This window comes from Hakea prostrata, chromosome 2, assembly GCF_041222555.1.
Source record: "Hakea prostrata isolate BN-2017 chromosome 2, UWA_Hpros_2, whole genome shotgun sequence".
In the NCBI taxonomy this organism is placed as follows: domain Eukaryota; kingdom Viridiplantae; phylum Streptophyta; class Magnoliopsida; order Proteales; family Proteaceae; genus Hakea; species Hakea prostrata.
Genome location: NC_142601.1, coordinates 64,318,672 through 64,335,249, shown reverse-complemented (window position 1 = coordinate 64,335,249; position 16,578 = coordinate 64,318,672). Strand labels below are relative to the sequence as shown.

Here is a 16,578-nt window from a genome sequence, read left to right as displayed (position 1 = left end):
GCTCGAGAATCTACCTGGATCACTAATGTCAACATAGCTTGCCTCCTCAAACTTATTTGGAAAATTGTTGCAAAGCATGATTTATTTGTGTTAGGTGGGTATATTCTTTCCATATCCGGTCTAATTCCCTTTGAACTGTTTCCTATGCCCTCCAACCCTTATTGGGTATGGAGGAAAATTTTCTTGATGCGCCCCTGCACCATCTCTCGTTATCTTTACTTCCATCTCCCTACGGCTCCACCACCTCCTTTTGGCTTGATTAGTGGCACCCGTTGGGCATTCTCTATAACCTCTTTGGTCCCCGCTTTGCCTATGGCCCCGTATCCCCAAAACCACCCCCTTGTCTAACTTCATCTCAAATGGGTCTTGGATCCCTACCCCCTCTCCCCATTCTCATATAGATTTGGAAATCTCTTCCCCCCTTTCTAACTCCACTTGAGACCTCACTTGTTTGGCTCCTTCCCCCTCCAAACCTTCTCCACCTCATCTGCCCGAAACCTCATCAAATCCCATAACCACTAAGCCCCCCGGCCCCCGTTGGTTTGGTTCAAAGGCTACATACCCCATCACTCCCTTACTCTTTGAAGAGCCGTGAGGGCCCCTCCCCACCCAATCCTTCCTTGTTGACCACCACATCCCCTGCTAACCCCAATTGCATCCTATGTTGGAAAGGTTTGGAGAACCTTAAGCACCTTTTCTTTTCTTGCCCCCTTCTCCGGATCTATCTGGGGAAAAGCCCTAGCTTCCATTTGGCCCCATTTGAGGCGATCCTGTGGGTTTTTTCGAGATTGGTCTTGGATTTTGAGAAACTTTTTAGGTTCTTTCATTTGCGATCGGATTGGTAAGCTAGTGTATTGTGCCTTGATCCATCACTTATAGTGGGAGCACAATCTTCGGAGATGGACATCCAAATCCCGCTACGTAGACAAGATTTGGAATGCCATATATTTTAATGTTTCTTCTAGACTATTACCTATATTCCCCATCCCCTTGTTGATGATACCCCAAGGAGCGGACTTATTGTTGTCTCTGGGGTCTTAATTCTCCTTTTCGGCCTTATGGCTTAAAGGCTTTGTTCTCTTGTTTCCTTTCGTTTAATATATTTTTCATTCATCCAAAAAAAAAAAAAACTTTATTGAGCCTAACCTACACTTTAAGGCAAAATAAGAATAACTGGTTGACAAGACGAGATATTAAAAGTTGGTAGGGAAGTTGATCTATCTATCCCATACCAGACCAGACATCACATTTGAAGTCAATTTTGTAAGGCAGTTTGGCATGATATCAATGCTCCAAATTAGGAGAGTTGTAAGGCAGATTTAGTGGTAGTAGATTTACTTCCCATATTGAGAGTTTCCATACTAGGAGTAGATTTGTTAGGATCTTTTGTTGAGATATTTTCGAATCTTTTATTTTTCTCTAGTAATATTCCCACAGCGGGAGATTTGATTTGTTATATTTTTGGAAGGTTACTAGTATAAATAAAGCTTTTGTTGTGTCCTTCAAACACATTGGGATTTCACAATTCTTTCAACAATCATACTATGAAATTATGGGAGAGAATAATTGAAGCCCATTTTGAGAAACCACTATTACAGAAAACCAACAAGGTTTTATGCCATGAAGATATACCATGGAAACTATTTACCTTGCTAGGAGACCTATGAAAAAGTATAGAGAGCAAGAGAAAGATCTTCATATGGTTTTTATTGACTTAGAAAAAGCCTATTATAGTCCCTAGCAAGTTAATTTGACAAAGTACTAGAGAAGAGAAACATTTCAACTAAATATGTAAACATAATTAAGGATATCCATGATGGTTTAGTGACGAGTGTAAGAATTGTTGGGGGGCAAAGGGGTGAATTCCCAATTACAATTGGGTTACATCAAGAACCAGCTTTTAGCTCATATTTATTTACACTTAAAATGGATGTTTAACCAAAGGCATTCAAAATAAGGTTGGGGACTTGCAAATGATACTATTTTGGTACATGAGACCTAAGTAGGGAGTGCTTCCAAGTTAGAGCTACGATGAAAAACTTTGAAATCAACATATTTTAAACCATGTAGAACGAAGACGAAATATGTATTATGTAACTTTGATTGTGATGGGAGAGCTGGTGGAATTTGATGAGGAGATTCCACAAAGTGATTATGTTAGGTACCTTGGCTTGATCATAGACAAGAAGGTGGTATAGAAGATGATATTTCCTAGAGAATTAAAATAGGGTGGCTGAAGTGGAGAAGTGCATTCGGGAATTTTTGTGATTTACGTATCCCCTTAAAGCTCAAAGGAAAAATTCTATAAGGTTGTCGTTTTACCAGCTATGATGTATGACATAGACTGTTGAACTGTCTAGAAGTATCATATAATAAACTCGGTCTAGCATAAATAAGGATGCTAAGATGGATGAGTGGCAAAACTAGGAAGTATCATATTAGCGCTGGTTTGGGGTAGCTCCGATAAATGATAAGTTATGAGACAGTCGTTTGAGGAACACGCCATGTTAAATGCAGGCCTTAAATACTACAAGGGAATAATTAGTCCAGATTGAAGGAACTAAAAGAGCTAGGGGTAGTGAGAAAGGATATGCATGGCTTAGGTCTTGTATGTATATGTATGAGCTGATTGAAAGGTAAGGATCTATGTATAGGATTCTATTTAGTTGGGATAACGCTTGTGGTTGCTATCATTGTAAAGAAATGGATAGCGGCTGGCAGACCTAAAAGAAACTTAGTAGAAGTGGTGAGATAGGATATGCATGGTTTAAACCTTGAGTCTAATATGGCCTTTTAAATAGAGCTAATTGTTCTTTACGGTAAGAAATAGAGCTAATTAGAAGGCAAGGATTCATGTACCCGAGACCATTAAGTTGGGATAAAGCTTGTTGTTGCTACTGTAAAGAAAGCAACAATGCCGCCTTCACCTTAAATCAAGGTCATTACCATAGAAGTATATGGATCAATTTTTATAACCCCCCCCCCCACCCCCGCAAGAAAGAGAAGATTTCCTAGATTATTCATTCAATGGGGGTTTTCTAGCAGACAATACCACAAGAAATAAGCAAAAGCTGGTCTGAAGCAAGGTCCAAGACATTCAAAATTTTTATTCACTGAGAGTTGGCAGGAGTGTTATTGATTGAGAAAATCTTCGGGAAAAGAATCTTTTACTCTGTTTCCTCAACTATGGAGACAATACAAGCACTTGTGCATGTTCAGGAAGAATTCCAGCAAAACATTCTGCTAAATAACATACACACCACATTTCTTTAATGCATGTGACATGAGAGCTTCTGCATGATAACACATGTATTAGTATAAAGACATGAATCCTGCTGTTATGGTGCATTTTTCTCAATAGATGGAAGCTAAAGAAGTAGAAAAAGTTATCTATTTCAATGACAGGTGTGAAACTAAAGAACTGATACTAAACAAGAGAAAGGGACATAAAGTAGGTGTGACTCGTGAAGTCTCATAAATGCTTTATCAATTTCTTGGCAAGCACAAAATTCCAGAACACATGTATGAATTTGCATCATTGGGGAAACAAATATGCTAAACACGAAACTGGACCATCAATCTGTGCATAGACTGCTTAAACTTACATGAGCTTGATTGCTACAGCCAGTCACATGTGCAATCAGACAATCTGCATGAAAAGCATGTCCACATGGAAAGACATAAAAAGGGGCCATCAGTCCTACAGAAGTATAGCCCCTTGCCACCTGACGTGTTCCCCCAGTCGTAAGAATTTTCCTTTTACAAACCTGATAACAAGTCCAGGCAAGAAATCAAATCCAAGGAGTCAACATGTCAAAAATGTAACAGGATCAACTCATGGTGACAGAAGACATTTATGAGAGTTAACCTAAAAAGCACATTTCTTCTGTTAATGAACATGAACATAAGACACTTTCAAAATGTGCAAACTTCAAAGCAGCTATGTCATATGTGGAACAGTACCACAAAAGCAAACCAAAATAAAGGGATTTGGTTTGCTTAAGATTCCGGACACCAAATGCACATACAACATAACATGAAAGCAACTGCCAACCATGTAAATATAGAATCATGAAGATCAATACCCCACACTCCTCATCACGATCAATGACAGCGTATCTTTGAGCAAGCGCATTAATATCATTTCTAATATTGTCAGCACCGTGTGTTGCATCATTCATTTCCTGTTTCAGCTGTTCAATTTGCTTATTGTAATCCTCCAATGACGAGCAAATTGCTTCCTACAAAATATTTTGGAATTCAACTTATAATGGCAACTCAAGGAATTCAGAGGGCAGCTCTTATGAGTCAAGTAAATAGGTCGAGATTTCATTGGTTGTAGAAACTGATTAATATTATTACCCAAAAAAAATAAACTGAATAATAAATACAACTTATTTAAGAGAGACTGGAATATATACAATTTCAAAATAGATAGAAGTTGTGAAGGTAGAACAAGAGGTATCATCACAGCAGCAACAAATATAACACGACAGAATGGGATATGCATAAATTGAATATGTAAATGAATGGACTGGATTAAAGTAAGAAATCCTTGTAGCAGGACTTACATGCTTATGTACTCATCAGTCTGTTGGTTTATACCCCATTATGCATTGGCTAAATAACTTATAGACCAGTGTTTACTTGTAATTGTATTTTTTCTAGATTATAAATATATGCTACTGCTCTCAGCTAGGGTAGTCTGCCAAACAGTGAACCCCTTCTCTCTACAGTCCTCTTCACTTTTTTTTTCTTTCTTTTATCTCCTGAATTGCGGCTGTGGTTTATCCGTTTCTTATTTAATGGTATCCACGCAGATTTATCAGTAACTACCTTCTTGCTACCTGTTATGACTTATGAGAGCATCTTCTTAGGTTTATGTCTTGTGGTGTATAGGTACCTATTACTGCCCTTTTCAAGAAAACCTACTTGGTAATGTATGAGCTTTTGTATGTAATGGTTTCTATCCATATCTTTTCCATAGGCTTTGAGAAGTTTCAAAAGAAATCCTAACAACAGTTATTTGCTTTATCGACATCATTCTAGGGAAATTAACAGACTAGCAACTTGAATATGAACCATTCTGTCAACCACTGCCCTTATATCTGTCTTTGTAAGTCACATATTGTTGCAAACCAGATCTGAGAAATCAAGATTAAGGTATACCTTGAAATCATCAATTAGAGCAAAGTCTGGAAAGAATGGTAGAATATCCTCTATTTTCAAAAGACCATCAGTTTCTTTGAGAAACGCTATTGCCTTTCGTATGTTCTCCCTTTTAGCTCCTTTCTCCTGTTCAATTACATGCTTTGCAACCATAAGCCAAAGCTTCTTCCTCAAGTCTTCGTCATCTTCAACCTTGTCAGCTTCTGCCATGGCAAGCTCTGTGTCCACCTAATGCAAAGATTAGGAACATGAATCTTACAAATGAATGCAAGCCATATGGGTATTTACCAAACATGTAGCTAACTAACCGTGTTACTGAAAAAAGAAGGGAGACATCAAGGTTATGTGTGCAAACCCAAAAGGTTTTACTGAAGAATACACTTTGAACATGAAGTTTGTGCATAAAGAAAAATAAAAACCACTGTTAGAGAACAAACATATACAATAATTGGAAGCACCACTACTGGGTGAAGGAAAATAATTAAAAAATAATATTCTCCAAAGAAGCACAGTAAGTGAAGATATGGCTTACAACTGCAACCATATTCAATTACCTTTTTTTTTTTTAAAATAATAAGTTGCAGAAAGTGTGGCTAACGTTAAATTTTTGGGAAAATTACCGTTACCCCTTGAACTATTGGAAAATTACCACTTCAGCCCTTGCACTTTCTCATATTGATAATAGAACCCTATAGTTTGCATAGGTTTACCGTAACCCCTCACCGTTAACAACGGTTTGTTAGCTGACATCGCAAATGAGATTTTTTTGTAATACACTAATACCCAAATTAACCCTGTATGTTAAAACCTCTATTGAAATAATCCCTTTTTCCCTTACCCTTTAACCTTTCTCTCCTTCCGCCTCCTAGGATGTTGGCCCCACCACCTCTTGTCTACATCATCTGCTGGTCCTGCCTCCATGTGCACATGACTTCCCTCTCAGCAAAGACAAAGGTCTGGGTCGCCTCCTTTTGAGCTGCTCACAGCCTTTCCTTCCTTCGGAGTAGGTTGGCTGAGAAGGAAAGATTTTGATTAATGGGTGTTTGAAGAAAGCATGAAGTGAGGTTGGAAAACCCTCCCACAAAACCCTAACACCATCCTTGCGGAAAACCCTTATTTCTTTGGATTCTGGTCTGTTTCACCTGTGTCACCGACTCACCATACGTTTTTTTTTCTTTTGAGATTTCTGTAAATCAGCCAACATTGTTTCTTTAAAGCTGTTACTTTCATTTCTATGGTGAATAGCATAGAAGCCACCCTAGTTGTCGAAGTGCTTGAACTTAGAGCTTGTCATAAAATCTGGAGATGATGTGGTCCTACAGTTTCAACATGAAAAACAAAAGGAGGGTACAGAAGTCGGCACCAGAATTCAAAACTAGAACTAACTAGATAGTTCGCCCCAGCTCCGGCAAGCAAACCTGCAGGTTCCTCTTTATAATGAAGTGATGTGAGCCCAGATTCAGGGTTAGGGTTTTGATGAAATCTCCCAAAAACTAAGGGCTGCCCAGAATCTTCCAGCAAGGAAAACTAATTTTAATGAATGTGGGTGGGATTAAGCACTTGAAACCCTGCTGTAATGTTAATATCAGATCTTGATTTAACAGTTAGGGTGTAGAAATTAGGGGCTTAGGGTTTCAGTTAGGTTAGGAAGGGGCTGTTGCTGATATTTTGTAATTTCAGATTTAATCCTAATGGTTTTATGTTTAATTGGAGGTTTCCTACTTGAAGTGGGATTCTTGGGAAGTCAACTAGGATTAGGATTGGGATGGGGAAGTAGAGTAAGTGTAGGAGATGCTAATCCTAAGTGGGCATGGAGTGTGGTTGAGGGTTTGGGTTGGTCCATTCTGGCTGAGGGAGGGTCACTAGGGTTGGAGGGTATAATGCTCCTAAAGTTTGGGAAAGATCTAACGGTTAGATTGCCGTAGATCTGACCTTGAATTTCAAGTCTAGGAAAACGTCCGAAAATTGCAGAAAATTTCCAGAAAATTAAAAAAGGGGTGACAAGGGCATTAGAATCATGGTATTAGGGTTTGGGCAGGTGGCTAAGGGTAGGAAAGGGGCTGTGGTTGTGTATACTTGGACTTGAAGGTAGGCTGCTGTTAAGATTGGAATGCTGCTGGAATTTGAAGATTGATTGCTGAAACTGAAAAAGAATGGCTGAACTTGAAGAAAGGTTCCGATCTTTGAAGAACTTAATTTAAAACCCCGCTCTACAAACTCAATTAACTTGTCATTCAATAGTCAGACTTAAGGAATTACAAAGAAACAATAAGCTATTATAGGCTACTAAAAGGCCTTGACACTAAGTGGGATTCCTCAACAAATTAGGATCCCACCACATAATCTGGACTCTTGAAATAGAATCTAAAATCCAAAGAAACATTCTGAAAATAAAAGATTAATCAACTTAAAACTCTATCCAAAAGAAGTTCACTTGAGAAAAAAACTCCTTAGGACACTTAAGCCCTAACTACAAGTAAAGACAAATTCAAATTGTGAGAACCCTCCTAAAAATAAGAACGCTTGTAAAAGATAGGAACGTCTTTGTTAAAGAGTCTTATCTTATCCACAACTTAACCAACTCAAACACAACTCAAATTAAGAAGTAAATCCCAAGTAGAATTCCAGTAATGATTTGAAATTAATTCCAGCAATAAAACAGCGTCAAAAATACCCAAAATACCCCTGGAACAGGGTTTGGCCAGCTTGATTGGGTGGGCCTTGGGGCCCATTTTAGGGTTAGGCCAGGGGGGGTCTCTATGTTCACATCACAAAGTCTCCTTGAGTTGATGAGGAAAAGATCCACAGCTTGAGAGCATTTATCATCTTGGAGCATAGGAATGCAACGGGTTTAGTAAGTTGCTTAAGCCTGGGGGAAGGTAGATTTGGGAGTGTTATGCAGGTATCATCAATCCTGGTGTTGATGAAGAATGGATGGTCTTCTTTGGGCTGTATGTGTGCAAAGTGCAATAAAATGGATGGTCTTCTTTTATCTATCCATAATCCTCCGGTTTTTACAAATATAACTGGTTCTACAGCTTGAATTCATAATTGATTACAGATTCTACCTCACAGCATCAACTCACCAACCCCGAATCCCAAACACCCAAATGACTCAAATGGAGCCAAAGCATAACAATTAAAATTTCAAAAACTAAATAGGAGCCGAAAGATCTGCCTTTTCAACACCACCACAACCCTTTCCGCTGGAACACCACTGCTGGGAAACTGCCTGGTGGAAATGAAGGACATTTTAATTTCTTTTTTCCCCTCCAAAATCAAGTCCCCTGTTCTTGTCATTCAAGTTTCTTCTTCCTTCCAAAGCTTCTGTTATCTACAAGAAACCTGGGATTTTTTTAATCACTGTTTGAGATCTGTTTTCTGCATGAAATCAAATTAATCTCTGACTTGAAGTTTTATGAATCTGATCTTGTTCCTGTTTTACTTATATTCAAATCCCATTATTAGAAGCTTTATTATTCTCTGAGTTATAACATCCAGCCCCCCTGTTGTGTTGTCAAGTCTCAGCAATAGATATTGAGAGTCCCGGTAGAATATATTAGAATCTGCTAAAACTTGATCCCCATCCTATGACTGAAACTTTGAATCAATTTCTTAAAAGTTCGATACCTCTAGCAATCTTTCCAAATATTTGCACAATCCAATTCCCAAGGTTTTGAACAATTCCAGTCCAACTGTTGATTGAGTTCTACTAGGAGTTCAATTCTATTAGAGACTTAGAGTTCTGATTCATGTAATTTTATAGTTGTTACCCAAGTAAGGGTATTTATGTAATAGTGCTCTTTCCACCTTATTATAAATAGAGGGCATAAGATCACACTGATCAATTCAAGCCATTCTACCCAATCGACTTTCTCAACACCATCAACCCACAAAATCTTTGTTAAACTATTGCATGATAAAAACCAATAGGGCAGTTAAACTAGAAAGAAGAATTCAGATACATTGGAGATGGGTGAAGGGGGAATTTATTCACTTATCTCTTAAAACAAGTGAGTTGTTATCTTCAGGTTTTTTTTAATGGGTAATTTTGTAAATTCGAATATTAGTAATTAGAATAGAATGAAGGTATAGTAGACTTTGTACATCAACACCTAACAGACACTTAAACACCGTTAATCATGAGAAGAGTAAGAGTAGTTTAGAAGTGCAGGGTTCGCTAAGTAATAGTGCAATAGTTCAGGGGGTAACAGTAATTTTCACTACATATTTCAATTGCGTACTGTTCTCTTGCCCCTCAATACCACATAAAATTCCAGTTCTGTTCAAAGCCATACTGTGAGCAAGGAGGCCATAGCACCTACAAGATTGAACCAATCATGCAGCAAAATGCTGTTTGTATCCTTTAGTTTGTGCTGATGCCTAGTCTACCTCTGGTTGTTAGTTGGTAATCCGTCAGTATTCCTGCCCATATTTATCTGTCAAGGAACCCGTTTAATTTGTTTATCTTCTAAACTGCCTTTCCTCATTAAGATGTGGAATCTTGTTGATTGTGTGGCCCATAGTGGTTCAATTTGAGGGGTTCAGCTCTCAGGATTGCATCAGTCATGCATAGCTACTGTAACAAGTATAGCTATGAGTAGAGCATATAGGAGAAAAAGAACCCACACAGCCAACACCACTAGGTTGGGATTAAGGCGATGTAAGCAACCGGACCCCAACCCCCCCCCCCCCCCAAAAAAAAAAAAAAAAAAAAAAAAAAAAAACCCCCAGAGCATAGAGGAAAGAAGATACAGCAGCCCAAAACTATTTGGCCCTATAGGAATGCTGAACCATATGGGAAGCAATTTCATCAAATTACCACCCCCTTCTGAATCCCTTTTGATCTGGTTAGATTCAACTTAGTAGTCCAAATCCACCTTTACTCTGTTATTTGAGTCCTTGTTTAGAGTCTCAGTCCAAGTAGGAGAGTCAAGATGGAATCCTATTTCAAATTAGATTCCTTCTTAAGTTAGAAGCTCATTTAATTCTGCAATTCTTATTTATTTAGGAGTCTTGCAACATAATCCTTCTTCAATGAAGTTTCTTAGTTGAATTTAAGTGCGAGTCCTATTTCAAATAGAACTCTTTGTTGAGTCCTACTAGGAAATCCTTCATGTAACGGATATAAAGAGAGCCATCCATATGTAAACAAGCGAAGTTGATGAATAATAAAATTTGAAAGTTAAAGGATATTGAGCAGAGTTGTAGGTCCTTCCCTAGGAGAGAAAGCCTGCAATTGATGTGATTGCTTCCAAGATTCTGCAGAATGCAAGTTCTTCAAGCCCCCTTTTTCATCTACAAGAAGTACAAACCCTAACCCTCCCCAACCTCCCCCTTACTTATTCTTCCACTCACAGCCCTCTCCCTCAACCCGAAGCCCAAATCCTGCACTACAGCCCCTCCCCTCCCAACTACGAGCTTCCAACCCTATTCCCCTAGTTCCCTTGGATTCCCCAGTCCCCTCTCTTCTAATTCTTCTTCCTCTTCCTTTTTTCCCTTGTGGCAGCATAAGAATCTGCAGTTTTCTAAAACCCAGAATTTTCCCTAAGTCCTAACTCTAGGTCTCCCTAAACCCTTACTCAAATTGTATCCCCTTTTCGAACCATATTCCTTTTCCCCTTCCCAACCTTCGACCCCTATCTCAGCCCTTTTTCTCTTGAAACCCTAGAAACTCTAATCTTAGTTTCCAATCATACCTTACAGACCCCTTATCCCAACCCCATTCCACTTTAGGATCAACATCCCCTCCCACTATCCTACCGTCGATGACTCTAACCCCAGCCTTCCTTTTAGAAACCCTAAATTTGAGAAAACCCTAATTGTTTAAACCCTAGAATTCTGGAATTAAGTTTGTTTTATAATAACTGCATTCAGACTTAGTTTTACTAAAACCCTAACCCTAACCCTAACCCTAAACCTATTGGAGCCCTATTCTTCTCCCCCCATCAACTCTAAATCACCGTAGACCCCTAGAAACGCTATCCCCAGGGTATATTGAGCCCTAATTAGCTGCTGTCTAGCTGTAAATGCCCTAAGAAGATATAGTTGCAGAGGGTTTAACTACCTAATTTACTGCTGATTTCAACCCAAGTGATCCTGAAGACTGGCCCTCAATTTGGGGGTTACATCATAAGACTTAGATGAGTTGCACATAATTTGAGTTTCCTAAGCATAAATCCAAATTCCGAAAGACGATGTGCAGAAATTATATACATGATCACCAAAAATTTTAATTAATTAAAAGATACCCAAGTTAAAAATAACAGATGATATATAGGAATTTCTCTGAGCATCAACATTGAACTGAAAAACTAAAGCCATTACCAAGAGCTGGTCCTGCCAATGTGGGATTCCTAGGAAGGGTGAAATTTGATCAACTTTAATACAACTCTCAACCAGGCAATGTTCCAATATAAATAAATATACTCAAACTAAATATTAGCTGTGATGAATTTTGAAGTGATTTGGAAAAAAGAAAAAAATACAAACAGGTGATTCAAAAAGATATTCATACCTTTAAAGCAAGAGCAACAGCCTCTTCATGCATGGACATCATGCTATATATATGCACACAGGCACGCATTCGCTTTTCCTTGAGGCAAAGGCGCAGTGCATATTTGGGATCGTAGAAGAACTCAGGCCCATTTGGATGTCCTTTGCCAAACTTGCATTGTAGGAAACGCAGAAGGGCACTATCATCCTCCTAATTAGAATCTCACACAAAGATTAACATGACTTCTATACAGACTAACAATGATGAGCATGAACAAACTGAAAAAAGGGTGGTAGGAAGACAACTAATAATAATAACTCGCAACATGGGATGTTATAACTAAATACAATGTCAGCCTCTCTTTTTCCCCCCAAACATATCATGAAACATGTCTACAAGGGGTGGGGAGAAGGGAAGATCGAAGCATCAGTACAATCGCAGCAGCGGATATTTCAAAGTATTGACAGTACTGCAAGATTGGAATCCATGAGGAAAGGTGATGGCCGCAAGCATAGTTGTCACGATGTCTAGCCGAGCCAAGGCATTGGAGGGGGTCTGATGCAACACAACTAAGACACCTTCCTAGGCAAACTAGGCCACACTAGTTGCCAAACAGAAATTGGATGCCAAAGCACTCATGCAGGCGAAGCATTAACAACTAAGGCAACAAGCTGGGAAGATAGAGAAATCACCCCTCAAAACCAAAAAGGTGCAATGGGAATGAAGCTAATGACAATTGATCGTTTGAGCATCTCAAGAACATGTGCTGGCGTAGGGCAACATTAATTGGATTTGGAATTTTATTCAATTAGATTATTGGAATATGTTTATGGTCGGGGAAGAAAATGTCTTTTTCAATGAAGTTAGAACCAATGTAATTTTAATGTTGCCGTGTCAAAATAAACAAGAGTATTTTATTAGATTGTTGTGACCAGCCAATGTGTGAATAATTGTTAACAAGTCTTACCCAAAAAAATGATCATTATAATGAGTATAGCAGCCAAATAGTATTTGAGAAGAGTAAACAAATAATATACAATTGTTAAAACGAACACCACAAAATTAAGATTTGAAACATAAAGAAAATGAGGACACATAGAGATTAACATGGTTCGTAAATCAATGCGGTGTGCTACATCCGCGGGCAAAGAGGAAGAGCTTTTCACTATGTAGAAAAAGCAAACAATGGAGATCTCACAACCAATTGCCAAGAACGGTGTTATAAGAACTCTCACCCAAAAGCCTAAAATCCCCAAATCTCTCAATGACCTCATAGGCAAATATATATATATATACTCCAATTGGGTAAATGGGTTAATCCATTGGATCCGGTGGGTACCGTATCATGTGGACATAGTGCAACAATCAATAAAGGTCACAAACCACCTATGGCAAAAAATAAACACAGTTCGAGAAAGACCCCACACATCAGAATGAACAACAACAGAAGGAACACCACTAAGATTATTAAAGACTGGGTAAACGTGTCTATGTTGCTTGGCTAAAATGCAAGCATCACAATGAAAGTCATTAAATTACAACATTTAACTGGTAAAGGAATATGGACTATACGACGATGCCACTGTAACAAAGTAAAAAGAGCAGGAGAAGTGGAACTAAAGGCCATAGAAAAAGCTAATGGAGACCCCTCTAGAAAATGGAGTCCCCCTTACTGTCTACCCCTACCAATCACACACCTCAATAGAAAACTTAAGAACATGCAAAATTGAAGACAGTTAGGGAAGGCAAACAAATAATGGATCTCTTTCTAAAGATAGGAGAAAGAGATCCATCAGCTGTGCGAACAACCTGAGTCAAGGGAACAGAAGAATAAGTATGAACCAAAGAGGATGAACCAATCATATGGTCAATTGCCCTGAAGTCAAATATGCAGGAGGGATAAGTCAAATTGACAATGTGACAACTGTAGAAATGCCTAGACTTCTTATATAGATGAGAAGTAGAATATCCAAATTGACTACAGGACCAAGACATGCAGAACCTCATCTTGGTTTGGGCCTTCACATATGGAGGATTGATCGCAAATGGTGTGGGACTAACCAATTTTGGCATTCGTAGGAAAGGAAGAAGAGCTACTAGTGTTAGCAATGAAAATGCAGGCTATGCATAAAGGCATATAAATTGCATGGAGATAGGGTCGTTGGATGTCTCCATCAGATTAGACTCAAAATTGGCAATCGATATAATCAATGGGAAAGTTCAAAGGCCTTGGAAGGTTTGAGCTATAAAAGGAAAAATTCAGCATTTGGCAGCTCCTCTTCAGGATAAGGAGTTTCGGCATGGATGGAGGGAACAAAACCAAATGACAGATTAAGTGGCAAATACACAGCTGGAGATGGCCAGTTTGGAGCAGGGACCTCTGGAGTTTCCTAGAGAAGCTAACTCAGATTGATGGAAAGCCTCATATTTATTATAGATCATGATTGGGTTTTTATTCTTGTAAGGAATCCTTGTTAGGAGGGAATGCCCTCTTTGGTTGGAATTTTCTTCCCCTACATGGAGTTCTAGGGGATTGTGTCTTCTACAACTTTTCTGATTCTAATACAAAGCGAATACCCCCCCCCCTCAAACACACACCTCAGAAGAAAAAAATCAACCTGCTTTGCATACAACGAGAGCAATAAATTGTGGACGCCAGGATCTTCATTAAGTAGACGATGGACACAGAATTCCAAATATTTGATAACTTCATGTGTTTCATTCCTGCATGCCATGTAGCAAGAAATAATAAACAAACAAACAAATAAATAAATTATAGATGATCTCTTATAAAAGAAAAAAAGAAAGAAAAAAATACTGATTGATATAAATACAAAAAAGCATAAACAGTTAACATTGTTGAGTTTATCATTAGAAATTCAGGCTGAGGTGTAAAAAGCAATTTTTGGAACAGTGACTGTGCAGGTGGAAGCTAAGATATTTAGTAATTAAAAAGGTAGCAAACTCTGAATATCAAGGTGAAGCAATTAATATACCTAATGGATGAATTATACTCACAAAAACATCTATTGAACTAAAAAGCTGAAATAAATGAAATTGCCATGGTGCATTCAATTATCCTGAGCAGTTGATCCCCAAAACGATATACTTTTATAGTATTTCATTTCGATGTCAATTTCCTACCCGACCAGCCTGACAAGCCCGAAGTCTGCCTGGCTACTGATTAGGTTATAATCAACTGCATCCAATAATTAGGCATCAGGGAATGACCATGGACCTGTCCCAGTTAATGAAGTAAAGAACATCTTTTCCCTTTCCTTTAGGATTCACAATTCAGTTTCTATCAGGTTTCACATCCCAACCACGTCACACCCTCCCAGCAATTCATCCATTAACTACCATGGGCACTGACACATTATGACTGTTGGTAAGCAGCTAACGCTACCACGTTTTAATTGGGTTTCTCTCTGAGTATGTTTATCTGTGGTGTAATGTGTCTCCTCCAAGTATCCTATCATTTTTCCTAGAAAAGAGGCATTAACAAAACAGCCACGAAAGCTCTGTTGGATCTAGGCCAAGGCTAAGGCCCATGATTTTGTCTAAATCCTGTCTCTTGTTCCAGGATCTAAAAGAATTTGTTTCCATTGTAGGCATGGAGCAGCGTATTTATCAGAATGTTGCTATTGAATTGGCAATCTTCGAAGGTTCAGATGAATGTTGTAAGAGAGAGAACCTAATAACCAAATTTCATTTTTGTTTTATCTTTCTTTTTCCCTATTTAAGGGTTTTCTCATATAAGTTTTGCATGAATGCATTTTTTCTGTCTCTTCTCATTGCCCTCAAAAATAAATGCACATAAGTAAATTAAGAAAATAGTACAGGTTATCCTGAACCCAGCTAATTGTAAATCGGTTTTGGTTGCAGGTAGACCCTACAACCTGTTAATTATTTAGGCAGACTTAGGTGAGTTCAGTATCCCATGACTCAGTGCCCTACCATACTCTCTTCCCACTTTTCCCCCAAGGTGGTGGGAGCAAAGAACCTGTCAAAGTGTTGCATTTTTCAACTCATTTGACTCAAGATTTCAGTTTGCAAAACAAATGACAACCTGTTGAATCAAGGTGCAGATGACTAATTTATTTGATCAATCTCTTAAATCTATTCAACTTTTATTCTTCCACATGATTTGAAAAATAGGGTGGAACAACATATTTCCACATCTTAATCAGAAACACGGTACCAGATCTCGCTCTCGAGGGCAATCTTGCCTTTGAGAAAAAGTGAGATCTTGCTCAAGATCTGCTATTTTTCCCTGGCCAACTCAAGTAAACTTGGGGGCTCATCTGGGGGGGTACTTAAGGGTCAGGTTGGGCTCAAGAGGTATTTAACCTATTTTAGGCCTTCTAACACACCGGTGGCCTTAGGTTTGTGAGAGAACAACCCTAAGTATGAGTTCTTACTCGACCTTAAGTTTGAAACCGAAATGCTGCAAGAATGAACATGCAAGGTTAGAAAATATGAAATATAGAACCATTAGGACATATAAATGAAAAGAAAATGGTGAGATACATCAAGTCAATAACTTAAATAGCAATCGAATTCCATCCATATAAGTACAATAGAGCATCACATTCCTGATTCTCAGGAATACAATAATACAACCATTATAAGTTTAATACAAATCATAAGTTCATAACAAAAGTGTTGAGTATGACCCATGCTTCACACTTTGTTGCCGACGACCTTCCCTCCAATGCAACGGGGGTCCCACTTCCTAGTGAGCGGGCAAGGTCCGGGGGAGACACCCCAATTAAGGTTGCAAGGGGTAGCACCCCTAGGTTTGCAGAGGACTTATATGTTATATCACTTAGAGCCTTGGGATTTCCTTTGCAGATTGGGTTTGGGCCCATTAATAGCTATTATGACTTAGGGAAGCTGTCAGCGAGAGGAGG

The 16,578-nt window shown here is 38.6% G+C and overlaps 1 protein-coding gene across 9 annotated transcripts in view; it reads right to left on the bottom strand.

Annotated features, from left to right (window-relative positions):
• The window catches only part of LOC149025689 (vacuolar sorting protein 18-like), a 79,321-nt gene that overhangs the window by 23,143 nt on the left and 39,600 nt on the right, over positions 1–16,578 (bottom strand). For 8 of the 9 annotated variants that reach the window (XM_089145882.1, XM_089145887.1, XM_089145881.1 and 5 more), the window contains 5 exons: positions 14,284–14,389; positions 11,687–11,875; positions 5,170–5,397; positions 4,086–4,241; positions 3,606–3,767 (listed from right to left, as the gene is read on the bottom strand). In XM_089145882.1, coding sequence (XP_089002008.1) covers positions 3,606–3,767; positions 4,086–4,241; positions 5,170–5,397; positions 11,687–11,875; positions 14,284–14,389 — 841 coding nt within the window. The remainder of the gene's footprint in view (positions 1–3,605; positions 3,768–4,085; positions 4,242–5,169; positions 5,398–11,686; positions 11,876–14,283; positions 14,390–16,578) is intronic. The other variant, XM_089145888.1, reaches the window with a different exon arrangement.